Below are 27,711 nucleotides of genomic sequence, written 5' to 3'. Positions count from 1 at the left end.
AAAAAAGGACAAATCTGAGGGGGCACATACCCTTGTGGCCCCTATGGGCATGACACACTAATGCCTTCCAGCAGTGTTTGGGTCAATTTCCTTTTGGAAATGTTTTCCGCTACTGTCAGCATTGAGAAAAAAATGTGGCAGATAGCCAAAAGAAAATGTCACACAAATCCAGCAGATAAAATATTAGGTTAAATCACGTATGTGTGTGTGTGTGCTTTCCATAGGGAATTATTGGTTTTGTTCTTAAACCCTAATTTTAGGAGCCCATAGATGCCTTGACATTTTTCATATTGTACACCAAACACACAGTCCAAATAGACTATATTTCCGAGAGTACCACTTTTTCCCCTTCTCTCAGCCAGTGAGACAAGTGTAGGCTGTGTTGCTAAACGCGCTGAGCACACGTCTACAGGAACTGCGCCGTCAGAGCACAGAAAGCAGTGAGGGAGTGTGCGGCACACGAATGCGCTCAGTGCTGCTATCAGCACTAGAAGCTTGACAGGCGACCAGAGGGGGACACAGATACTGATAGAGGGGGTGAGAAACTCTCTTACGACGTCGGTGCTGGAACGGATGGGCGCGACATTCGTCCACTAACCGGTAACCGTATATTCCACGGCGGCAAACACTACAGCTATCCAATGCTGGCGGAATTTAGCTGACCGTAGTTGGACACTCAACATTCAGTAAGTTCGATCATACGATATAGCCATGAATGACATTTTGTAATTTCATCATCTCTTTAATTGCAGGGCCCTCATAACATTTAATATATATGGCATTCTACAAATAGGCCTAAACCTTGCGTATTTGGTTACTAAAAAAACAAATGCTTTACACGCAAACTTTATCATCATATTACGCTTAACCCCTATAGTGTCTTGTTTCCTATGATTGAAGGTGAACACAATTTGGTTGAGAAGTCAATACAGCACCACCCATCGGTTGGTTGAATTGAAAGGGAACATATGCAATTGGGGTGTGACCATCTGTAGCCTAGTTACAGTGTGGACTCACTCATGCAGACCAAAATGTAATGTTTGCCTTCCTCAAAAAGGCAGCAATGTCACGAATGGAAGTTATTCAGACCGGTGGATAACCGTTGGTTGTTTATGATGACAAACTAACAGTCAGTATATAGACACATTTTACAGATATGTTTTCCTATAACCAATATATATATGTTTAATAACACTAGGCCTAAGTATATGTAGGCCCTCAAGACTGAAATACACTTCAAAGTTTAGTACCATGTTCCCAAAGATGATGTGATTGAGTTGATTAGTGTCCCATATAAGCCGATTGTATAACAGTGCATGTAGGGTAGAAAAGTGCATTTAATTTCACAGACAAAAAGCTATGTATAACAGGTAGCCCAAATCAAATCTAATCTAATTGTATTTGTCACGTGCCGAAGACAACAGGTGTAGTAGACCTTACAGTGAAATGCTTACTTACAAGCCCTTAACCAACAAGGCAGTTTTAAGAAAAATACCTAAAAGAATAAGAAATAAAGTAACAAATAATTAAAGAGCAGCTATAAAATAAAATAACAATAGCAAACCCTTAATTACACAGATAAAGAGTAAACATAAAATGTTTGTTCCACCTATTTAAACACATTTAGCATCCTTACTGAAGTAATGACATTAACCATACAAGATCAAGAAGTCTTCTGACATATCCATTTGCCGTACATTCATATACAGTAGCCTACACCACACTTGCTTGGCAAAAAATGTTCTGAAACAGTTTCACTAATGTGAATCAGCAATGCATGGTCACATGAATATCTGCTGTCTCTAAATATATATAGTGGTACATGTCAACATCCTCCTCCTGCCCTACGGTGTAACAGTGTTTTCTAGATTTCCATCATCATGGCAATCCACATCTCAGGGAGGGAGAAGGGAAAAGGAAGGAAGAGCTGGCATTCAAATTCAATGCTGGAGCAGGGCACAGTGAAATGTAAATCATCATGTAAACAAATCAACTGCTACCACCAAAGCTTTGGTACACAATTATTTTTATTGTACAATATAGATACTATTGTGTTTCTTTTTTTATGCCTTTCCGAGTTGGTTAAAGTCCATGAACTATAAAATTATGTTGGTCCTGTGCCATTGACTCTCATTTTCTGAGTAGAACATTTAAATTATAACCAATTAACCCCATAAGTGCCTATTGTTTATTTTGTGTCTCTAGCCGTCGGCACCATGATCCCTCGTAGTATGCGAACAGGTGGGATGGACCTGCCAGGGGTGGAGTCAAGGGATGTACCTCTCATTGGCTACCGGCCTTTAGCGCCTGACAATGTTCGCCTCAGCAGCCAATCAGGACAAGTGACTGAAAGTACTGGACTGAACTCCTCTGAGGTTGGAAGTGATTTTATATTTGATTAACTTGATTAGGAACATGTACTGTTTGTAACTCATTTACAGCAATTAACTGCAGGAGTAGTTTCATCTGGGGAGGCAGGTAGTCTAGTGGTTAGAGTGTTGGACTAGTAATCAGAAGGTTGCAAGATCAAATCTCTGAGCTGACAAGGTAAACATCTGTTGTTCTGAACAAGGCAGATAACCCACTCTTCCTAGGCTGTCATTAAAAATAAGAATTTGTTCTTTAACTGACTTGCCTAGTTAAATAAAGATAAAGAAAATTGTGATGAAGGATACATCAATGTGCAGTGCACTTTAATACCTGTGAAGTTATGGAGGGCACTGTTTCCTGTTTTCTCACATAGCAAACTTTCTCCAGTGGTCTCATATTAAATACATTAATCTATGGGGAATCCAACAAATGGCTGATTTGATACAGAAACTGTCCTGGGTGCACATTTTGGTTTTTGCCCTAACACTACATAGCTTATTCAAATAACCAACTCACCATCAAGATTTAATTATATGAATCGGCTGTGCAGTGCTAGGGAAAAAACGAACTATTAGAATCATTCTACCGTCTAAACCGCTGTGAAAAATCTTTTCAATTACCAAAAATATTGTATTTTCAGCTGTTTGAAGCTGATGTACAAAACCGAAAGTAAAACTCTTAAAAATGAAACTTAAGACCGGGAAGCATAGAAATAGCTCACATAGAACAGCTCTACAGCGTTTTAGACTTGTTTTCAATGAGAATAACAGATCTATAACTTACATTTCTATGTGAATTTGGTCAGACGCCCAAAAAGTTACATATTGCAGCTTTAAGTCAGGTTGTCCTCTTAGCCTTGCCCTTTAAAATGTATCACATTCCTCAGACCAACCAGGGTAGGGGGTTAGGGTATTAGAGCAGTGGTCTGTGAAACCGTGGTAACATAGCTCCCCTACCAGTTCCTTGAGTAAACAGCAGATGCGGTCAGTTGGTTTTCAAAGAACCTCAGGGATTTCCGTCATTTTGATTTTGAAGACGGACACTAAAGAGGAGGTACTTTCCATCAAGGCATGCCAGTGAATGAGATGATGTTTGACCACCAAGCATTGAAGAAAATGCTCATGTCTTGAGATTTCCAAGTAGACTACTGCAACATTTCTGCTAAGATGTTGTTTTCTTGAGCATTACTCTTATGACCATATTACATGTATTTTCTAATATAATTCACTATTTATTTATATCCAGTTGAATTTTCCTGAAACACGAAGGGTTGTGTTGGTTGATTTGAAAGTGTGCAAACCTGGACAGGTTGACAGCATTCGTGTTTTTCTCACGATGTATAACCTTTGTTTATGTTCCACTGGCTGAGACAGAGGCTGTAAAGGTTTTATCAGACTAGTTGTGGCAGTCCATTGCTGGGTTATTCTATACTCACACAGCCTTGATGTTCTGTCACTAATGTCTGGGTTTTACTCCTTTTCAACCCTAAAGTACACAGATAATTGTTTCCATTGTAAGTTCTCGCGTCTTTTATAGGAAAGAATGTGTTTGTGAGATATTATACTACTTCATTTATCAATCAATCAAATTTATTTATAAATCACTTCTTACATCAGCTGATGTCACAAAGTGTTGTACAGAAACCCAGCCTTAAATCCCCAAACAGCAAGCAATGCAGGTGTAGAAGCACGGTGGCTAGGAAAAACTCCCTAGAAAGGCCAGAACCTAGGAAGAAACCTAGAGAGGAACCAGGCTATGAGGGGTGGCCAGTCCTCTTCTGGCTGTGCTGGGTGGAGATTATAACAGAACATGGCCAAGATGTTCAAATGTTCATAGATGACCACCAGGGTCAAATAATAATAATCACAGTGGTTGTCAAGGGTGCAACAGGTCAGCACCTCAGGAGTAAATGTCAGTTGGCTTTTCATAGCCGATCATTCAGAGTATCTCTACCGCTCCTGCTGTCTCTAGAGAGTTGAAAAAAGCAGGTCTGCAACAGGTAGCACGTCCGGTGAACAGGTCAGGGTTCCATAGCCGCAGGCAGAACAGTTGAAACTGGAGCAGCAGCACGGCCAAGTGGACTGGGGACAGCAAAGTGTCATCAGGCCAGGTAGTCCTGAGGCATGGTCGAGTATAGCCCACAAAGATCTCTGCCATCCTGAGACAAGGCCGAGTATAGCCCACAAAGATCTCTGCCACAACACAACCCAAGGGAGGGCGCCAACCCGGACAGGAATATCACGTCAATGACTCAACCCACTCAAGTGACGCACCCCTCCTAGGGACGGCATGGAAGAGCACCAGTAAACCAGTGACTCAGCCCCTGTAATAGGGTTAGAGGCAGAGAATCCCAGTGGAGAGAGGGGAACCGGCCAGGCAGAGACAGCAAGGGCGGTTCGTTGCTCCAGTGCCTTTCCGTTCAGCTTCACACTCCTGGGCCAGACTACACTCAATCATAGGACCTACTGAAGAGATGAGTCTTCAATAAAGACTTAAAGGTTGAGACCGAGTCTGCGTCTCTCAAATTGGTAGGAAGACCATTCCATAAAAATGGAGCTCCACAGGAGAAAGCCCTGCCTCCAGCTGTTTGCTTAGAAATTCTAGGGACAGTAAGGAGGCCTGCGTCTTGTGACCGTAACGTACGTGTGGGTATGTACGGCAGGACTAAATCGGAAAGATAGGTAGGAGTAAGCCCATGTAATGCTTTGTAGGTTAGCTGTAAAACCTTGAAATCAGCCCTTGCCTTAACAGGAAGCCAGTGTAGAGAGGCTAGCACTGAAGTAATATGATCAAATTTTTTTGGGGGGGGTTCTAGTCAAGATTCTAGCAGCCGTATTTAGCACTAACTGAAGTGTATTTAGTGCTTTATCCGGGTAGCCGGAAGGTAGAGCATTGCAGTGGTCTAACCTAGAAGTGATAAAAACATGGATTAATTTTTTGGCATCATTTTTGGACAGAAAGTTTCAGATTTTTGCAATGTTACGTAGATGGAAAAAGCTGTCCTTGAAACAGTCTTGATGTGTTCGTCAAAAGAGAGATCAGGGTCCAGAGTAACGCCGAGGTCCTTCACAGTTTTATTTGAGACGACTGTACAACCATCAAGATTAATTGTCAGATTCAAAAGAATATCTATTTTTTTCTTGGGACCTAGAACTAGCATTTCTGTTTTGTCCGAGTTTAAAAGTAGAACATTTGCCGCCATCCACTTCCTTATGTCTGAAACACAGGCTTCCAGGGAGGGCAATTTTGGGGCTTCACCATGTTTCATTGAAATGTACAGCTGTGTGTCATCCGCATAGCAGTGAAAGTTAACATTATGTTTCCGAATGACATGATCAAGAGGTAAAATTTATAGTGAAAACAATAGTGGTCCTAAAACAGAGCCTTGAGGAACACTGAAATTTACAGTTAATTTGTCAGAGGACAAACCATCCACAGAGACAAACTGATATCTTTCCGACAGATAAGATCTAAACCAGGCCAGAACTTGTCCGTGTAGACCAATTTGGGTTTCCAATCTCTCCAAAAGAATGTGGTGATCGATGTTATCATTAGCAGCACTAAGGTCTAGGAGCACGAGAACAGATACAGAGCCTCGGTCTGACGCCATTAAAAGGTCATTTACCACCTTCACAAGTGCAGTCTCAGTGATGATGGGGTCTAAAACTAGACGGAAGCATTTCATATACATTGTTTGTCTTCAGGAAGGCAGTGAGTTGCTGCGCAACAGCTTTTTCTTCATTTTTTGAGAGGAATGGGAGATTCGACATAAGCCGATAGTTTTTTATATTTTCTGGGTCAAGGTTTGGCTTTTTCAAGAGAGGCTTTATTACTGCCACTTTTAGTGAGTTTGGTACACATCCGGTGGATAGAGAGCTGTTTATTATGTTCAACATAGGAGGGCCAAGCACAGAAAGCAGCTCTTTCAGTAGTTTATTTGGAATAAGGTCCAGTATGCAGCTTGAAGGTTTAGAGGCCATGATTATTTTCATCAATGTGTCAAGAGATTTAGTACTAAAAAACTTGAGTGTCTCCCTTGATCCTAGGTCCTGGCAGAGTTGTGCAGACTCAGGACAACTGAGCTTTGATTTAAAGAGGAGTCCGTAATTTTCTTTGTAATGATCATGATCTTTTCCTCAAAGAAGTTCATGAATTTATCACTGCTGAAGTGAAAGCCATCCTCTCTTGGGGAATGCTGCTTTTTAGTTAGCTTTGCGACAGTATCAAAAATACATTTTGGATTGTTTTTATTTTCCTCAATTAAGTTGGAAAAATAGGATGATCGAGCAGCAGTGAGGCTCTTCGATACTGCACGGTACTGTCTTTTCAAGCTAGCTGGAAGACTTCCAGTTTGGTGTGGCGCCATTTCCGTCCCAATTTTCAGGTAACTTGCTTAAGAACTCGGGTATTTTCTGTATAGCAGGGAGCTAGTTTCTTATGACAAATGTTTTTGTTTTTAGGGGTGCGACTGCATCTAGTGTATTCTGCAAGGTTAAATTGAGTTCCTCAGTTAGGTGGTTAACTGATTTTTGTACTCTGACGTCCTTGGGTAGGCGGAGGGAGTCTGGAAGGGCATCTAGGAGTCTTTGGGTTGTCCGAGAATTTATAGCACGACTTTTGATGATCCTTGGTTGGGGTCTGAGCAGATTATTTGTTGCGATTGCAAACATAATAAAATGGTGGTCCGATAGTCCAGGATTATGAGGAAAAACATTAAGATCCACAACATTTATTCCACAGGAAAAAACTAGGTCCAGAGTATGACTGTGGCAGTGTGTAGGTCCGGAGACATGTTGGACAAAACCCACTGAGTCGATGATGGCTTCGAAAGCCTTTTGGAGTGGGTCTGTGGACTTTTCCATATTAAAGTCACCAAAAATGTGAATATTATCTGCCATGACTACAAGGTCCGATAGGAATTCAGGGAACTCAGTGAGGAACTCTGTATATGACCCAGGAGGCCTGTAAACAGTAGCTGTCACGGCCGATGCTGGAAGAAGACCAAGGTGCAGCGTGGTGAGCGTACATTTTCCTTTTATTTTAGAAATGTCGCCCCAAATCACACCCGTGACAGTATCAATCAATCAATTTTATTTTATATAGCCCTTCGTACATCAGATAATATCTCGAAGTGCTGTACAGAAACCCAGCCTAAAACCCCAAACAGCTAGAATGCAGGTGTAGAAGCACGGTGGCTAGGAAAAACTCCCTAAAAAGGCCAAAACCTAGGAAGAAACCTAGAGAGGAACCAGGCTATGAGGGGTGGCCAGTCCTCTTCTGGCTGTGCCGGGTGGAGATTATAACAGAACTATGCCAAGATGTTCAAAAATGTTCATAAGTGACAAGCATGGTCAAATAATAATCATGAATAATTTTCAGTTGGCTTTTCATAGCTGATCATTAAGAGTTGAAAAACAACAGGTCTGGGACAGGTGGCGGTTCCATAACCGCAGGCAGAACAGCTGAAACTGGAATAGCAGCAAGGCCAGGCGGACTGGGGACAGCAAGGAGTCACCACGGGCGGCAGTCCCGACGCATGGTCCTAGGGCCCAGGTCCTCCGAGAGAAAGAAAGAGAGAAGGAGAAAATTAGAGAGAGCCAAGATTTTCAAAATGTTCATAAATGACAAGCATGGTCAAATAATAATCAGGAATAAATCTCAGTTGGCTTTTCATAGCCGATCATTAAGAGTTGAAAACAGCAGGTCTGGGACAGGTAGGGGTTTCGTAACCTCAGGCAGAAACAGTTGAAACTGGAATAGCAGCAAGGCCGGGCGGACTGGGGACAGCAAGGTGTCAGCATGCCCGGTAGTCCTGGCGTATGGTCCTAGGGCTCAGGTTCTCAGAGAGAAAGAGAGAACGAGAGAATTAGAGAGAGCATACTTAAATTCACACAGGACACTGGATAAGACAGGAGAAGTATTCCAGGTATAACCAACTGACCCTAGCCCCCCGACACATAAACTACTGCAGCATAAATACTGGAGGCTGAGACAGGAGCGGTCAGGAGACACTGTGGCCCCATCCGAAGAAACCCCCGGACAGGGCCAAACAGGAAGGATATAACCCCACCCACTCTGCCAAAGCACAGCCCCCACACCACTAGAGGGATATCCTCAACCACCAACTTACAATCCTGAGACAAGGCCGAGTATAGCCCACAAAGGTCTCCACCACAGCACAACCAAGGGGGGGCGCCAACCCAGACAGGAAGTTCACGTCAGTAACTCAACCCACTCAAGTGACGCACCCCTCCTAGGGACGGCATGAAAGAGCACCAGCAAGCCAGTGACTCAGCCCCAGTAACAGGGTTAGAGGCAGAGAATCCCAGTGGAGAGAGGGGAACCGGCCCTGGAGAGACAGCAAGGGCGGTTCGTTGCTCCAGAGCCTTTCCGTTCACCTTCACACTCCTGGGCCAGACTACACTCAATCATATGACCTACTGAAGAGATAAGTCTTCAGTAAAGACTTAAAGGTTGAGACTGAGTCTGCGTCTCTCACATGGGTAGGCAGACTGTTCCATAAAAATGGAGATCTATAGGAGAAAGCCCTGCCTCCAGCTGTTTGCTTAGAAATTTTAGGGACAATTAGGAGGCCTGCGTCTTGTGACCGTAGCGTACGTGTAGGTATGTACGGCAGGACCAACTCGGAAAGATAGGTAGGAGCAAGCCCATGTAACGCTTTAAAGGTTAACAGTAAAACCTTGAAATCAGCCCTTGCCTTAACGGGAAGCCAGTGTAGGGAAGCTAGCACTGGAGTAATATGATCAAATTTCTTGGTTCTAGTCAGGATTCTAGCAGCCGTATTTAGCACTAACTGAAGTTTATTTAGTGCTTTATCCGGGTAGCCGGAAAGTAGAGCATTGCAGTAGTCTAACCTAGAAGTAACAAATGCATGGATTAATTTTTCTGCATCATTTTTGGACAGAAAATTTCTGATTTTTGCAATGTTACGTAGATGGAAAAAAGCTGTCCTTGAAACAGTCTTGATATGTTCGTCAAAAGAGAGATCAGGGTCAAGAGTAACACCGAGGTCCTTCACAGTAGCTATAAAAAGTGATTGAGTAGGCGGTGAGGCCTCATTTAACACAGTACATTCATCAGGCTTCATCAGGCTTAAGACATGTTTCAGTCAGGCCAATCACATCAATATTATGATCAGTGATTAGTTCATTGACTATAACTGCCTTGGAAGTGAGGGATCTAACATTAAGTAGCCCTATTTTGAGATGTGAGGTATCACAGTCTCTTTCAATAATGGCAGGAACGGAGGAGGTCTTTATCCCAGTGAGATTGCTAAGGCGAGCAACGCCATGTTTAGTTTTGCCCTACCTAGGTCTAGGCACAGACACGGTCTCAATGGGGATAGCTGAGCTGACTACACTGACTGTGCTAGTGGCAGACTCCACTAAGCTGGCAGGCTGGCTGGCTAACAGCCTGCTGCCTGGCCTGCACCCTATCTCATTGTGGAGCTAGGGGAGTTAGAGTCCTGTCTATGTTCGTAGATAATATGAGAGCACCCCTCCAGCTAGGATGGAGTCCGTCACTCCTCAACAGGACAGGCTTGGTCCTGTTTGTGGGTGAGTCCCAGAAGGAGCGACAATTATCTACAAATTCTATCTTTTGGGAGCAGAAAACAGTTTTCAACCAGCGATTGAGTTGTGAGACTGCTGTAGAGCTCATCACTCCCCCTAACTGGGAGGGGGCCACAATTTTATGACACTTAGGCCAATGTAATTTCATCACTTTGATATAACAAATCATTATATTCACCCAATAATTGCAGACCGTATCAGTTCAATTTAAGATTTATTTGATTGTCTCTTAATTACGTGTCAATTAACTCCATAATTTTCCACTGACTAACTCTCATACACTTGCTACTTGCCGTTAGTGCGTAGTGCACATGAAGCTCGTCTCATTGGCTTTGACTTCACTTAGCATGCAGTCTCAAGAAACTCCCCGGAGCTATAAAAAGAAGTCACACTGACTCAGGCACCAGCTGCAGTGGTGACTTCCCTCTTGTTCTGTTTGTGTCACATGACATGGCCACTGTACTAGGTGTCTCATGTTTATTATTATTTACCTTTATTTAACTAGGCAAGTCAGTTAAGAACAAATTCTTGTTTTCATTGACGGCCTAGGAACAGTGGGTTAACTGCCTTGTTCAGGGGCAGAACGACAGATTTGTACCTTGTCAGCTTGGGGATTCGAATTTGCAACCTTTCGGTTACTATCTCAACACTCTAACTACTAGGCTACCCAGCCACCCGTGTTAAATAATCTATGGGTGGCTACCAGCGGGTGGGTCTATGTGTTGTGTGTTGTACAGCTGCCACATCCCCCACTCCACTCAGATATCATAGGCTGGGTTTCAGAGGCCATTCTATCAAGTGGAATTGAATCAAGCCACTTGTTCACTCTTTAATGAGGGAAACTTAGATGCATGTGAATGGATTTAGACAATGGGGTCAGGCCTCACAATGACAATCCACCCCCCCCCTGCAGGCAATGAAACTTTTCCACACAGGGCAACATGTTCTTTAGGTCAGGTTTCAACATTTGTTTTGCAGGTATAGCTTGGCGGAATCATTTCAGTAGTATTTCCGCTTATCTTAAAATGGGGCCTATGGTTTGTCATATGTGGTGACCCATATAGTCTACTGAATATTCATTCTGAACAACAAAAAAAACGAAGTGTCTTGCCAATATGACCCTGATAGTTAAAACAACCTTAAGACTTGGATATAAGGAAATAGAGCAGCTGTAGAATACCACCAGGGCTCACTTTAAAGAGTAGAGAGGGTACCATGGGATGCACAGATGAAAACGTGAGAAGAAGAGCGGGGAAGGATGGGAAGGAAGGGGTGGGAGCCTGAGAGGGAGAGTAGGGAGCTAAAAAAAACAATAGGCATCTTTAAATAAAACTTCAGAGGATATATTTACGAGCCCCAATTGTACTGCTGTGTAAAGTAGTCAACAATATTGGTTTCAGTGGTGGGATTACGTTTTCACATGACAATACGCTCCCATTTGCTCACATACCCATTTGATCATACTGTATAACAACCATAGATACTTATTCAAAGAGACATAGCCCAAAATGTCTGATGTTGACGAACAAGTGACGGAAGTAGAACTTGAGACTGTGTAAAGACAGGGGGTGAAGATTGAGAGATTGGGAGGCTCTTCCTGCTTTCCCCCCCTGCACCGATGCCTATCGTAGTGGTCAGAGGAGGCCGGGTTGTGAGGGAAAGAGAGAGAGAAAAAATAGCAGCTCGTCACAACAGCACGTCGTGCTTCCTGTGTTTGTCTCCGCTCATTATGTACTTCCTCTATGGAAAGAAAAGATGGAAATATAGAGACAAGGAGCATGTTGAATAATGAGAGAGGTTCCACATAAAGAGTATGAACATTAAGTTAAAACTAGCAGCGATGGAAAAAGTGGGCGAACGAAAGATAACATTTGACAAAATCTGTAAACATGAGCAGACAAAATGGGAGATTTGAATGATGCGCTATCTGAGGAGAGTCAAGCAAATTTCCTTATCAAGATGTTTCTCATGGAATGAACCTCAGCCACTTACTTCCATGATTATTATCATCTGCTCCGTGAGCCAGCTTTTCCTTACAGCGGAGCAGCCAAGTCCTTGTATTGATTGTTGGGGAAAATGCACTCAAACAGATTCAAAGATTTTGTGCATTTGGTAGAACAGAAACACTGTAGGGGTTGTTACATGTCACAATATTAGAGATCCTCATTGATGCCTCCCTGTTCCATCGTCACTCACAGACTGAGATGTGGTGGATTGTGTTTGGTTGAGGTTGACACGGATGGTCCCAAGTAAGTGGTTCTACTGTAGGTAACTGTACCAGGAAGAGTTGTGGGTAAACTTAACCTTAGACCTACTGCTTGAGACAAAAACATAATACCATAGAAAAGTAGGCCTACAGTAGACCTATGTTAAAGATGTAAACAAGTTGTATTTTGCCTCACTTTTACAACTGCAGTCTCTTAGAAACAGTGACTGTGCTGTTAGCCTAGTTTATAACACCCTGATTAGTTGAATGCATAGTGCTACTGTAGGCCTACAGTACAAAGCCTGTAGTCACTGTTTTTCGTGACCTGATGTAGGCTAGCATTGATGACAACACAGAAATAATCATCTCTAAAAGTCCTTGTGTATTATATTCTTTCTGTGTACATTAAGGTGAATAAACCAAGGCTAGAAATCCTCTTCAACTGGTTTGCAGTCCATGTATTTACACAACCTTCCTTCTGTCTGTTGCATAGAGTCATATGTGTGCAGAAAGTATGGTTATAGGTGCCGGTAAACAGAGCTACACAGGCTAACAATGGCTAGTAGTCTATATGCTAGCTAGAGTTCAAATCAAATCAAATTTTATTTGTCACATGCGCCGGATACCAATGGTGTAAAGTACTTAAGTAAAAATACTTTAAAGTACTACTTAAGTCTTTTTTGGGGGTATCTGTACTTTACTTTACTATTTATATTTTTGACTACTTTTACTTCACTACATTCCTTAAGAAAATATTGTACGTTTTACTCCACACATTTTCCTTAACACCCAAAAGTACTCGTTACATTTTGAGTGCTTAGCAGGACAGGACAATAGTCAAATTCACACACTTATCCACCAAACATCCCTGGTCATCCCTACTGCCTCTGATCTGGCGGACTCACTAACCAACATGCTTCGTTTGTAAATGATGTAAATGGATTTCCATAAATAAATAAAAAACAAGAAAATGGTGCCATCTGGTTTGCTTAATATAAGGAATTTGAAATGATTTATTATCTTACTTTAATACTTAAGTATATTGTAAACCAAATACTTTTAGACTTTTAATCAAGTAGAATTTTACTAGGTGACTTATACTATTACTTGAGTCATTTTCTAGGTATCTTTACTTTTACTCAAGTATGACTTTTTCCACGACTGCCGAATACAACAGGTGTAGACCTTACAATGAAATGCTTACTTACAAGCCCTTAACCAACAATGCAGCTCAAGAAATAGAGTTAAGAAAATATTTACTAAATAAACTAAAGTAAAAAAGAAAAAAAAGGACCACAATAAAATAACAATAACGAGGCTATATTGACTCGATACCGGGTGCGGGGGCACAGGTTAGTCGAGTTAATTGTACATCTAGGTAAGGGTAAAGTGACTATGCATAGATAATAAACAGTGAGTAGCAGCAGTGTAAAAACAAAAGGGGGGGGGGGGGGGGTTCAGGAGTCTTAAGCTGTTAAGGAGCCTTTTAGACCTAGACTTGGTGAGTTTCTGTACCGCTTGCCATGCGGTAGCAGAGAGAACAGTCAATGACTTGGTTGACTGGAGTCTTTGACTATTTTTTGGGCCTTCCTCTGACACCGCCTAGGATATAGGTCCTGGATGGCAGGAAGCTTGGCCCCAGTGATGCAGTCGGCCATACAGACTACCCTCTGTAGCGCCTTACGGTCGAATGCCGAGCAGTTGCCATACCAGGCGTTGATGCAATTGGCCATGATGCTCTCGATGGTGCAGCTGTAGAACTTTTTGAGGATCTGGGGATCCATGCCAAATCTTTTCAGTCTCGTCAGTGGGAAAGGTGTTGTCGTGCCTTCTTCACGACTGTCTTGGTGTGTTTGGACCATGATAGTTTGTTGGTGATGTGAACACCAAGGAACTTGAAACTCTCGACCCGCTCCACTACAGCCCCGTCAATGCTAATGGGGGCTTGTTCGGCCTTTCTTTTCCTGTAGTCCACGATCAGCTCCTTTGTCTTGCTCACATTGAGGGAGATGTGGTTGTCCTGGCACCACACTGCCAGATCTCTGACCTCCTCCCTGCAGGAGGAGGTCAGTTGGTTAACATGCTAACAGCCAGACCTAGCTTCTACTAGTGCTAACAGGCTGTAGCCTGAACAAGTCTATCATTGTGAGGCTGTGAAAGTCTTCACCTGTGTGTCAACATAGTCTCGTTAGCCCCTTGAGTAAACAGGGCGTGCTTCCTGCTTTATTAGTTGACTAGGAACATTTATGAAGTCATTAGCATATGTCACATATTAACAGGTCAGTGTCAGAGGATGTAATGATCCTCAGAGCAGGTTTGTTGAAATGTTGATGATGGAGGATGAGTTTAGTCAATTAGGTCTGCCTCTAAATTTACTCTATTCATTGTGGGAAGAGATATAGTTAAACAGGTTTAGTTACAAATGTAGGTCATTCACACAGGGAAAAAGACTGGGGGAGAGGGAAGGAGGGATTGAAAGAGAGAAGGTATTGTTCAGCCAATAGCTGCAGGCCTTCTCATTGTGTGTAGGCTATGTGAGTCCCCTGTGTGTTCAACAGGCGAGTATATATTATAATATTATATAATGTCTGTCTGTCTGTCTGTCTGTCTGTCTGTCTGTCTGTCTGTCTGTCTGCCTGCCTGCCTGCCTGCCTGCCTGCCTGCCTGCCTGCCTGCCTGCGTGCGTGCGTGCGTGCGTGTGTGAGTGCGTGAGTGCGTGAGTGAGTGAGTGAGTGGGTGAGTGAGTGAGTGAGTGTGTGTGTGTGTGTGTGCCTGGTTGCGAGTGAGTGAGTGAGTGTGTGTATACGTGTGCATACGTCTATCTCTGTGTGTGTTATGGGTGTGTCCATGTGACGCAGGCACACAGAGGGGGTGGCCCTACCTAATGACGGCTCCAGGTGTGTTTATGTGTGTCCGAGAGCCAGACAAACTGAAAGACAAACAATCCCTCGGTCATTGAAAAACGACGGTCAAGGAGAAAATAGGAAACTAAAAAGACCGATGAAAGAAAGTGGACAAGATGGTGTTTGTGGCTTTCTTGTGAAGTTCTCAAAGAAGCTAAAGGCTTGTAGCCTGTCTGGACTTGTCGAGATGAAGGTAACTTGTGTTTTTTTGGGTCAATGTCAGTCAGGTACAGATAGGGGGGAAAGAGAAAGAGCAACAGACATATGAGATCAACAACAGAAACATGTAGGTCGACCAACATGTTCTGAACCTATGTCATGATAATAGACAGACTATGGATTTTTTTATTCATCCTTTGTTAAACTAGGCAAGTCAGTTAAGAACAAATTCTAATTTACAATGACGGCCTACCCAGGGCCAAACCCTATCCCGGATGGCGCTGGGCCAATTCTCCGCCGCCCTACGGGACTCCCAATCACGTCTGGTTGTGATACAGCCTGGAATCGAATCAGGGTCTGTAGTGTCTCAGACAGACACTCCTCTAGCACTGAGATGCAGTGCCTTAGACCGCTGCGCCACTTGGGAGCCCAAAATAAGATCATTTCACTACATTAACTGAGCATGGAACTTCAGTACCCCAATTGACTTGAATGAGTGGTTACTGAAGGTGATTACAGAAGGCACCTCCGCATGTCAAAAAAGGAAACCGATAGACATGTTATAGGATACAGCAGTTGTTGCATAACTGTGATGTCTGGTCAGTGGTCTATATGACCTGCTTTGTGCTTAATGCATTTGCACGTATATGTTGACCTGGAAATTGCTTATCATCATATTGTGGTCGGATCTCAACTGAAGGGGGAAGTTAATGCAAAAGGAGGCAGTGCAATGCCCTAAATAGCTTTAAAACGTGCTGACGTTGTTGTGCTTTTACATGTTGAATGATTCACATATGACCAGTCGGTCTTCTGTTTGGGTCACTGGCATGGATTGTTGATGTCAGACTGACGTCACTGTGTTTTCTCATGCATTTTTCAGCATGGAAAATCACATTTTCATGGGTGTAAATGGCGGGGGAAGTGTAAACTGATATATACACTAAGGCATTAACCCCCCCCCCCCCCCAGGTACATTAGGATGTTTTGCTATTGTACTCATAGTCGGCCTATTTCATGGAATGGTTCAGTGAAACTGTGAGCAGGTCATTTCAGTACAGTATCACAGCTGTTTTGCAAGTATTCAGAGGGTTTATTTCATGTAATGTTGTCATTTCTGTCGAAATGATGCATTGTTTGCTTTCCAAAACATATGAAAGATGTTGTGACCTATCGGTTTAGTTGCATTTACAATTGACTGTGGGTTTTTTTGTGTTAAGACTACTCCACTTACAACCTTAACAGATTCTGATGATATTTCACCCATGTTTGTTTGTTTTCTCTTTTCAACCCATTCAGATATTTTCTGTTAAAACTGCTTTGCCCTCTGAAACTCCTAAATATGTATGTTTATTATTGTACAATTCTAATAACATAATATGCTTCATGGGAACGTCGGGGATTTATGTTAAAACCTAAGGTTCTGGTTCTGGTCATGTGACAGCACTTATTTTTATTGGATGTTATTGTATTCCACAGGGGGAGACTTCCCCCATGAAGACAACTTGGTACTGTCCTCTGGATTTGGTAGGTCAATGCAACTTGAGATAAGCATGAATAACGAGATTTTGGTGACAGTGGGAGATTTGTGCCAGAGTATGAATTATGCACCTTTTTTTCTGAATCATAATCTTAATCATACTCTTTCTCTCTTCCTCAGTCTACTGTGTTGGAGGAGGAAGAGGACGGAGTGATATACCATGTAGTGGTGAAGCAACAGCATGGCGCCCCCACCAGTGCAACAGTGAGAATACATTCCATTATACAATGCACAGAAATGACAGTATAATTACACCTTACATCCTTACACGTTATCTTTGTAAGTCTCTATTGTCATGGTAGTATTGTTATGAATCTCTCTCTCTCTCCCTCCAGTCCAGCTCTCGTTCGCAGAGTGTGAAGGCGGGAACAGAGGAGAAGCTGGTGCAGCACCTCCTCCACTCCTTCGCCATGGGAGACTCCTCCTTCATCACCATCTTCCTCTCCACCTATCGCTCCTTTACCTCCACCAAGAGAGTGCTGGACATCCTCATCGACAGGTAGGGAAGACAGAGGAAACAATGCATGGCACACCGGTTGTATGTAGTGTTACAAAACCTTTTTGAAGTGCTGTTGAAAGACCAAGGGAAGGAAAGGAGACGTTGTGATGCCTCTGCGTTACCCTGAAGAAACCATCTCTTATTCAGCTTTTTTTTCTCTCAAAGGAACTTTTGTCTCTCTATTTATTTCTCTTTTCTTCCCTCTTTCTCCAGATTGCAACATCCACCAGGAGAAAGTACAAGGAGTCAGACTAGGCAACCCTTCAACAGGTGAGTCTGATACTATATGATCCCTCTCTGTGTGTGTGTGTGTGTGTGTGTGTGTGTGTGTGTGTGTGTGTGTGTGTGTGTGTGTGTGTGTGTGTGTGTGTGTGTGTGTGTGTGTGTGTGTGTGTGTGTGTGTGTGTGTGTGTGTGTGTGTGTGTGTGTGCGCACACTTCATGCATATTTTCTCCCGTTCCGCTCTCCCTCTCCCAGAGCGGTGTGTATGGTGTTCAGTATGTGGCTGTCGGAGTATCCTGAGGACTTCCGCTCTCTGGGAGAGCCTGGTCTTCTGCTGCGCCTGGCCCCCCTGCTGCCCTCCGACCCCTCTGGGATAGAGATCAGGGGTCGCCTCCTCAGACTGGCAGAGGAGCTCAATGAACAGGCCCTACTGCCTGACTCTAGTTCAGGTCACTATACACTCTGGGTTTATGACAGTCATGGCACTGCCAACCTGAGGTTATATGAGGATTTTGTGGGTGGCATAACCATAGATATATATGGGCAGAACTCTCCTCCAAATTGTTTCCAGTAGTTTTCTGTGATGATCTTCAGTGTTCTATTCCCACTGTCTGCTGTCTACCATCCAAATCTGGTGGAACCTGCTTCTGTAAGACCACCCTAATGTCTCTTTCCACTGCCAACCCGACTGAATAAGCCTTTCATTTGTATCAGTTAATATAGACCTACATTCATTGGGATTAGTATTGCATCATCTCTGTCGTTTAGATAGGACCATCGCCAGCCCTCCTGCTGACCCCACTAAGTTTGATCCCACCAATATCCTGGGCTTCCCTGCTGGGCTGATTGCTGAGCAGCTCACCAAGATAGAGACGGTGGGTTTAACCTCTGACCCCTACGGTATCATTACTCCGCCTAACCTTATATAGATCATGGGAACATGTACTTTACCACAGTCTTAATTGTGTTCCTCTTTTTCTATTGTTATGTCTCTCTGACCCTTTCTTACTCATAGTACTCATACTTACTCATACTTGCAATCTTTCTGGCTATGCCTTGCTCTCTCTCTCTCTCTCTCTCTCTGTCTGCCTGTTTCTCTGTCTCTCTCTCTCTCTCTGTCTCTCTCTCTTTCTCTCTCTCAATGTTTACTCACTCTCTACCTCTTATTCCCTCAATCCCGGTCCCTCACTCCCTCCTTACCTCTTCCCCCACTCTCTCCTAACAGGAGCTGTTTGTGCGTCTGGTCCCGTACCACTGCCTGGGCTCCCTGTGGTCTCAGAGAGACAAGAAGGGCCGCGAGGGTGTATGTTGGTCCGTCCGGGCCACTGTACGCCAGTTCAACCGGCTGGCCAATGCCGTGATGGCTTCGTGCCTGTGGCCCACGCAGCTCCGCAGCCAGCAGAGAGCCTGCCTCCTGGAGAAATGGATCAGCGTGGCAGAGGTCAGCCGGTCATCATTACAATAGAATAACTTTATTGTCCACACACACCCGTTGAGAGTTTGGAAGCAGCATTCCTCTGGAGGAAGTTCGAGGTTAAATACCTCACTCAAGGGCACAACAGCAATAGGTTTGGGATTTTGGGTTGAAGTAGAGAATTGGGAGCAGAATACTAAGCTGTCTTTCTCAAAACATTAACAAGACTACACTGTACTTGACTTTCCGCATAATACTTTCCTCTCTCTGTAAAGGTGCTCACAGTAGATGTAGTACTGTCATCCTGTAACTTAGGAGAACATTAGCAGCTTGCAGCAGGGCTGTTCCTGCTGACTCCACACACACAATCACACACACTTTCTTGCTTACTTGCTTACACGCTCTCCCACACACGCACACGCACACACACACACACACACACCGTCCTCAGGTTGTTATGGACACATGGTTGTTATGGACACATATTATGTTGTTATGGAGTCACTGCCAGACCTCTTTCTCCTTCACGACTAAAAGCCTAGCTAGCTCCTAATCTCACACACACTCTCAGGCTAGATATCACGGTTTGTTGCCAAAACACTCACGTCACCTCATGAACAGGTTTTTATGGGAGAAGTCACTTTAGGAATGTATATAGTTGACCATGTCAGACAGCGAGTGCCAACCAACCCCATTGATCCGGCTGCAGGTATTCTCAGACAATGCTGTACTGTGTGTGTTTCAACAGGAATGCAGAGCCAGGAAAAACTTTTCGTCTCTCTACGCCATCGTGTCTGCCCTGCAGAGTAACCCAGTACACAGACTAAGGAAGACGTGGCTAGAAACTGACAGGTTGGTGGAGGAAGCATTCCGATTGGTATAACAGAAAAACATACTTTTTTTTTTGTCTTTGTATGTTTATTGGATAGAGAGCGATACACTCGTAGAAAAAAGGGTTCCAAAAGGGTTCTACCTGGAACCAAAAGGGGTTCTTCTAAGGGTTCTGCTATGCTGAAAGCTGAAAAACCCTTTTGGTTCTAGGTAAAGAGTGTGCTGAAATGGGCGACCTGATTTGAACCCATGCTACAGCAGTACATATGGCAGCGGCCTAGACCACTTGACCACAGCAAAACGTACTTGTATTGCAGATGTTTTCAAAGTATTGTCATTCCCATAACATTGTCATTCTCGTAACACTATCATTGTCATAACTGTCTTTTACAACACAGCCATTTCAAAAACTCAGGAATTTAATCACATTGTCATTGATATAACACCATCCTTTCCCATAGTCAAACACATTTAACGTTCGAAAACACTACCGCGCGTTGATCATCCCATCTTGCTATAATTTCCCCAATCGTAGCTAAACTAATCATGGCTCGCTGATTCGCTTGGATGTGGATTATAGTAAGGTCCAGTAGACGGCAGAGAAATGTCAGTCCAGGCCCCTAATACCCTCTTTGGGTGCATGGCTCATTGTTGTTGTCATGTGACTCTGTCTGACAGGGAAGCAGTGAGGAGATACGAGGAGCTGTCCAACATTTTCTCTGAGAAGGACAACTACTCCCAGAGCAGGGAGCTGCTGAAAGAGGTGAGTCACAGTGATTGAGAGTTACTGCACACACGTACGCACACACCACGCACGTACTGTATGTACATACGCATGTACACATACACACAGACACACACAGTGCACTGACAGACATCCCATAATACAAGTGGTATGAGAAGAGGACAGGTCTCATGTGAAGTGTCATCAGAGATCACACCAAACGTGTTTAACTCAACTCAAATTCATATCTATTCAAGAGCGTTTGCGCTACACAGATCCAGATGAAGCACTACTCCGGGGCTAAAAATCACTTTGAATCATGAATCATGCCTTTTAAACTAGAGGAATGCGTCATCTGGGAGTGTACAGCCTCTCAATGTCCATGTCCTGTCAATCTAAATTCACCCGTTTCTAAACATGTATTGCACTGTGAATTTCTGACGGGGGGCCTGGAAATCGGTAGGATTAGCAGCATTTCCATTCACTGTTATGCGTTGTGCATGCATCAATACCTTACATTAGCTGCAATTTCACCAAGGCATCCACGCAGGAATTCATCGAAACATATGCCGGAGCTTTCGTTTGAAAGCTTCACTCCAGGCTTTGATGTTGGAAAAATATCACACTGCCTTCTGCTGTGCTTTGATAATTTACCAAGCAAGCTGCTTCCTCAGTTTGTCTGGAATTGAGGGCCTACTACACAGTTACTACACAGGGCTTTGGAGCACATAGCCATTGTTCTAAATTCTAGATTGTGTTCCAGATTGTCATGCTTAGATGTTTGTCTGTGTTTTTCAGGAGGGCACTTCGAAGTTCGCCAACCTGGACGGAAAGATGACCAACAGGAGACAGATAGGGGTAAGTACTCCTATAAGCGAGTTTGAAGTCACTCACAAAGCTCATAATGGCACCCCAATGGTGGAACAAACTCCCTCACGACGCCAGGACAGCGGAGTCAATCACCACCTTCCGGAGACACCTGAAACCCCACCTCTTTAAGGAATACCTAGGATAGGATAAAGTAATCCTTCTGACCCCCGCCCCCCTTCTGACCCCCCCCCCCCCCCTTAAAAAAGATTTCGATGCACTATTGTAAAGTGGCTGTTCCACTGGATATCTTAAGGTGAATGCACCAATTTGTAAGTCGCTCTGGATAAGAGCGTCTGCTAAATGACTTAAATGTAATGCAAATGTAAATAATAATTTTTTCCTTGAAGGAAGAAGCATGGAATATACTGTACAAAGGGCATCAAATAACCCTTTGCTGATGTAGCGTAATGCAATGCTGGTATTTCTTCAATATAGGAATCGTTGATGGTTAAGTAAGGACAACTTGATATACAGTACATTCACCGGTTTTAACCCAAGGTTATCCACTGAGCATGCATTGAGTAGGCTTCATCTGTGTCTGGGAAGCCTGAAGCCCTATGACTCTGTTTTAGTTTTTCATTATTCTCCACCCCTCCCCTCTCTCACACAGTCCACAGCCCAGGGCACAGTACCCTACCTGGGGATCTTCCTCACAGACCTCACCATGCTGGACACGGCCGTCAAAGACAGACTAGAGGTGAGTCCCTTCATGTACAGTCATTTATCCCTCATCATGTGTCCATCAACAGGAAGTTGGTCATAAGCTCTAGTGGTGAAATTGTACATTTAAAAAAATATATAAGTTGCATTGACAGTGACATAATATCCTGTTCCTCCGTTTCAGAACGGCTACATCAACTTTGACAAGAGGAGACGAGTAAGTGGTGAAATCAGGGCCTTTGCACTGCTACTGTTTAAATTCCTCATCGCCCATTGTCCACATGTTCAGTTATTCCAGGATGTAGACCAATTCATTAGCCTCTGGCTCAACATAGCAGATGGTCTTTATAAATTGCTTTTCTGTTGTGTCATTAAATGTGTGGCAGTGTATTGAATTCTGAAGCGGTGCATTCATGCACATATTAATGTTTAACTTCTAGCATTTCAACTGACAGTGTGCCATTAGTACTGGAGATTAATTTGATGATAATGATTTGTTTTTCTCTTTGCAGGAGTTTGAGGTTTTAGCTCAGATCCGACTACTGCAGTCTTCCTGTAAAAACTGTGTTTTCCTCACTGACGAGGCTTTCCTACAGTGGTACCAAAGTGTACCCTCGTTAAATGAAGAAGAAAGGTAAGCCGTGATTATCTTTAGGTTTTATTCATTTTACAATCAAAACATTCACGTTTGTACATACATGTTATTTCAAACGGAACTCTACAATTATGATGATCGCTAATCACATTACATGATGTCTGCAGTTACAGACTGTCCAATGAAATTGAGGTGCCGTGCGAACCGAGCTCTGGTCGTACCCTGAACCCTACAGTCATCATCACACGGTGCCCAAAGTAATGAGGCCTATTATTACACTCTACACACAACATGCCGGTAGTATTCACTGCAGATACCTTTCACTATGTATAGTGAAATACACTGGTTATATGGGCTCAGTACTATTGTAAAAGAATGGCCAGTCAGCATTGTCTGTGAACTATACTACACTACATGACCCAAAAGTATGTGGACACCTGCTCGTCAAACATCTCATTCCAAAATCATGGGCATTAATATGGAGTTGGTCCCCCTTTTGCTGCTATAACGTCCTCCACTCTTCTGGGAAGGCTTTCCACTAGATGTTGGAACATTGCTGCGGGGACTTGCTTCCAGCCACAAGTTGGGCACTGATGTTGGGCGATTAGGCCTGGCTCGCAGTTGGCGCTCCAATTCAAACCCAAAGGTGTTCAATGGGGTTGAGATCAGGGCTCTGTGCAGGACAGTCAAGTTCTTCCACACTAATCTTGACAAACCATTTCTGTATGGACCTCGCTTTGTACACGGGGGCATTGTTAAGATTAAGAAACCCATTTCAGGAAGCTCCCAGTGAACAGTTATTGTACTGACGTTGCTTCCAGAGGCAGAGAGTGTTGCAACTGAGGACAGACCATTTTTTCAGCACTTGGCAGTCCGGTTCTGTGAGCTTGTGTGGCCTACAACTTCGTGGCTGAGCTGTTGTTGCTCCTAGATGTTTCCACTTCACAATAACAGCACTTACAGTTGACTGGGCAGCTCTAGCGGGACAGAAATTTGGTGAACTGACTTGTGGGTAAGGTGACATCCTATGACAGTGCCCCATTGAAAGTCACTAAGCTCTTCAGTATGGGCCATTCTACTGCAAATGTTTGTCTATGGAGATTGTATGGCAGTGTGCTCGATTTTATACACCTGTCAGCAACGGGTGTGGCTGAAATAGCCGAATCCACTCATTTGAAGGGGTGTCCACATACTATATACTGTATATATAGTGACTATCTTGACTATTTGACTGTCAAATTTGTAGTAATGTGGCCATAAGTAATCAGTTGTGGAAAATTGACTTGGGGGTCTGGGGGTAAGTCCTCCGTACTGTTTTCCATAAAAAATATCCTCACACAGTGCAAGAGCTGGTCAATTAACATACAACATTGGAAAGAGCTGAAAGCCAAGCTTGTACATTTACTATGTATTTCTCAGGGGTTGAGTAAGATGTTTTGTAGGTTGTTGTCATGCAGATTACGGTGCGTGATGAACATACATGATATGATTCTCTCACCTCCTTACAGCCTGAATTCCTCCAGGACCAGCCTTGTTGCTGACAGTGACGGCCTTTTTGACTTCCCCTCCCCTGTCTGTCACTTTCTTTCCAAATTCACCAAGGTAACTACAAAATGAGACCTGTTATTTCCAGTTATTTTACCTACTTTCCCCAAAATATATTTGCATTGCCAGCTAGAATTGCTGAGCATGCAATTACTATTCATGCGCAAAAACTCGTAGTTATTGCTAAGTATTGCTGTTTACTAGTAATCAAATATGATTGTTTTAAAACAAATGTCGTAAAAACATACAGAAGAGCACTTTTAAAAGAGGAAAATCTTTGATCTTTTAATTCTCTTCTGTGTCTTTATTTGCTTTGGCCTTCACGCAACAGCCACTTTTTATCTTGTCATATCAGTAAGTATAATGTTTTTTTTATTATTTTCATCACTATTATTATTTCAGCATATGAAATCCCCCTCAGTTTCCTGTCTGGATGTTGACTCCTCCCCTCCCACCAATGACCCCATCCCGTCTGCATTGACACCATCCACTCCCATCAAATCACATCGTCGATCAGTCTCCTGTGGCAACAATCCCACCAATAACAACAAAGGGTCTGGGCCTGATATGCGGATCGTCAGGATACGGATGGATTTACAAGATGGGAATATGTACAGAAGCATACTGGTACTGAGCTGGGATAATGATATATTGAGTTGAGATTTAATTAGAGATATTTGCCTTTTTTTGGTATCAAATTATGCACTGCACTGCACCCTGCACTCATGACCATTTACTTTAATCCACAAATATCCATTAATGATAGTAGTCCAAAACATTTCCTCAGGTTGTACACAGGATATTATAACTAGGAGTCAAGCTGTCTGGTATCATTGTTGTTCTTCTTCTCTGTTTCCTCAGGTGACAAGCAATGACAAGACGCCCACTGTGATCAGTTCTGCCTTAGAAAAACACAGTCAGGACCCCAAACAAGCATCCAGATATGAGCTGATCCAACTATTGCCAGATGGAAAAGGTAAAGACATTTCTCAACCCGATCATGCAAAATCACTTTAACAGTTCACTGTTCATATTTATTGTAGTGATGACTTTTCTTGTTCTGCCCTGTAGAGTTGGTCATCCCTGCCACAGGAAACGTCTTCTATGCCATGACTTCCTCTAGTGTGGACTTCCTGCTGCGCAGACAAGGAGGCAACACCCCTTTTCGCTCTCAACCAATCAGCACAGAAACTAGTGCCACCTTCCCTCGAATCAAAGCCAAGGGGCGGAGACAGCTCTTTCCCAAATAGGCTATATCTGAGACATAATGTGGCTAGTGCTTCTCAAGGACAGGTCGATAGCTTGGGCTTTGTGCATACATATTGAATGATGATAAGAATGCAGGCAGATATCTCAGTGAGATGTGGCCTTGTCTTTCCTAATCTTTTTCCGAAGTGGAAACACATTCTGACCGAGCTTGTTCTAGCTAAATGTATCCTGAAACCTGTCTGAACTTGTTTGATGAACGTATTCTTACCTGGGACATTTCAATAAATATGCTGCCCTGTTTGTGTACACCAGGGAAGTCCATTAGTGTAGAAGGGTGCATGTCTCTCTCGTTGGCAATGCATACTACTGCAAATATACACCTAGAACAAGACCAATGCAAATCTTTAACAGATGGTGAATGGTGCTGTTCCTTAAGTCTCTCTGACCATTGGCATCTTATTTCCTATTTAACCAAATGGAATAGCCTTGTAACCAAGAGCAACTGAGGAATCCAAATCATCTTGAGTATTTGAGGAATGTGCCTCAGGTGCCATCCTAGAAATGAGTTGATAGCAGAGAACTTCATTAAATCAAAGTAGTTTGGGCGATATGACCTCTTTGAATTGACCATGGCCACAACTAAGTCTTACATTTCTCCATAGAGAGTGGATTCAAGCAGGAATATGAATGATGGGGAGAGCACTGGGCTGACATTATGATATAATGCATCTGAATAAGTGTCAGAGTCACTGAATCCTCTCATTATAGCAAAGCACGGGGCCTCATCAAAATGTTTTAACTATGTACTTTGTATGTATGTATATGTTTTTTATGTATGGACGATGTCATGATTGTGTTTACATTCCCAAGGAGCTATCAACAAGTGTCAGAATGACATGTTATTCATTGTGAAGTAACATGAAATGTATGAAATTGCCTCAAATTGCAACCATTTCAAATGAGTCAAGACGTGTCAAAGATATACATGATAATTTCGCTTGGGCTTTGTGCATACATATTGAATGATAGTTCTGGTAGTATCTTATGTAAAATACAATAACTTTACATATACAGCCTTGCCACTCCCATATAGAATATAGTCATATTTTGAGTACTAACCATTAGGCATAACAGCACCAACCCACAAACTCTAACCTAAACAATTCATGTGAAGACACTAATGAAAGTCCAGACTATGTTGTGCGTATTGAAAAGATGTCTACCATTGCACCTTAATGCTATACTTTTTAATACAGCATAAGCTAATCTTTATCAATGGTCTCTGAATGGGTTTAGTTGGTAGTTGGAATGGAAGTCTGTCTGAAGAGTATTTCAACCAGGGCTTCCAAAGTCAGTCCTCAAAGACCCATGCGAGGTTAGTGAGGGATTCTCACAAATCACTGAATGATGTTTAATTGATATTTCCTCTGACATTTGATAGAGATCTGACAGCTATAAGGTTTCATTATGCAATGTCTTTAGTCCAGGAACTGAATGTAGAGGGTTTTGCAGAAGGCTCTGCTTCTTTCCTATGAGGATGAGACCAGTAGGAAGAACAACCTGTATGCATAAGGGCGCATGGGGGACAGATTGTCGGAGGCCCTAACTGATGAACTCTGGCCATACTACCCAGTGCTGTTGAAGTCTCTACTAAGGCTGAAGCATAGATACGGTAGTTCCAGGGAGAGGAGAGAGGATTCCGGGTAACGTCATTTGATGAAGTGTTAGCGCCAGGCTAAGCTACTGATTGTTTAGTGCCTTTGTCTCATTGGTGCTTGAACCACTTAAAGTGTCCCAAATGTCAACCTATTCCCTATATAGTGTATTACTTTTTACCAGAGCCCTATGGGACCTGGTCAAAAGTAGTGGGCTTAATAGGGTGCTATTTGACATGAAGCCTCTGTGATATATGCATTGGAATGTACAGTACATGTGATGTACATTCACAGTGCTGTAGAAGCTGGCATGTTTTATGCACTACATATGCCCTGTTGTTTTTGTGTGATCCATTTCCTTTTTCTATGCATTTTGATGTGACAGTAATATGAGTAATTTCTATGCAACTCCCCGGATGTGTGCTGTAATTCTGCTGTGTCTATTCTTATCAAATAAATGTACAAAGATGTACATATAAAAGATTCAGACTGTGGTTTAGTATCTAGCTTGTTGGTGGATGAGAAAGTTTAATGAAGAACCTTATGCAAAATATTTGTGCACGATCATTTAAAAATAAAATAATTTATACATAAAAAAAGGTTGAAAACAGACACATATAAAATGTACCTGAGATCACAATCAACATTTCCTACAGTCATTAGCAACTCATAGAACTACACAGAATGTAGCAAAGTGCTCATTCTTTAATTATTATAGGA

General features: G+C 42.9%; 1 protein-coding gene across 3 annotated transcripts; it reads left to right on the top strand.

Annotated features, from left to right (window-relative positions):
* The first annotated feature begins 382 nt into the window (after positions 1–382).
* Positions 383–27,474, top strand: LOC129857487 (ral guanine nucleotide dissociation stimulator-like 2). Of its 3 annotated transcripts, XM_055925790.1 has the most exons (20): positions 389–686; positions 2,206–2,375; positions 16,707–16,754; positions 16,888–16,971; positions 17,103–17,266; positions 17,480–17,536; positions 17,744–17,937; positions 18,257–18,363; positions 18,714–18,929; positions 19,651–19,754; positions 20,412–20,496; positions 21,256–21,315; positions 21,938–22,024; positions 22,172–22,204; positions 22,500–22,621; positions 22,750–22,839; positions 24,091–24,184; positions 24,530–24,754; positions 24,989–25,103; positions 25,199–27,474. In XM_055925790.1, exons 2-20 carry the CDS (start codon positions 2,217–2,219, stop codon positions 25,375–25,377), a joined length of 2,223 nt encoding a protein of 740 aa, XP_055781765.1. In that variant the 5' UTR covers positions 389–686; positions 2,206–2,216; the 3' UTR covers positions 25,378–27,474. The 3 variants fall into 3 exon arrangements, with proteins under 3 accessions (XP_055781767.1, XP_055781765.1, XP_055781766.1); XM_055925792.1 differs by lacking the exons at positions 24,530–24,754; positions 25,199–27,474 and adding an exon at positions 24,459–24,481 and having other exon boundaries at positions 383–686; positions 24,989–25,079; XM_055925791.1 differs by lacking the exons at positions 389–686; positions 2,206–2,375 and adding an exon at positions 14,884–15,264.
* Positions 27,475–27,711: the final 237 nt, after the last annotated feature.

The sequence above is a fragment of the Salvelinus fontinalis genome, chromosome 6 (assembly GCF_029448725.1).
Source record: "Salvelinus fontinalis isolate EN_2023a chromosome 6, ASM2944872v1, whole genome shotgun sequence".
NCBI classification, from domain to species: Eukaryota; Metazoa; Chordata; class Actinopteri; order Salmoniformes; family Salmonidae; genus Salvelinus; species Salvelinus fontinalis.
Note: the sequence above shows the minus strand (reverse complement) of the source record. Positions and strands in the feature narration are given on the sequence as shown.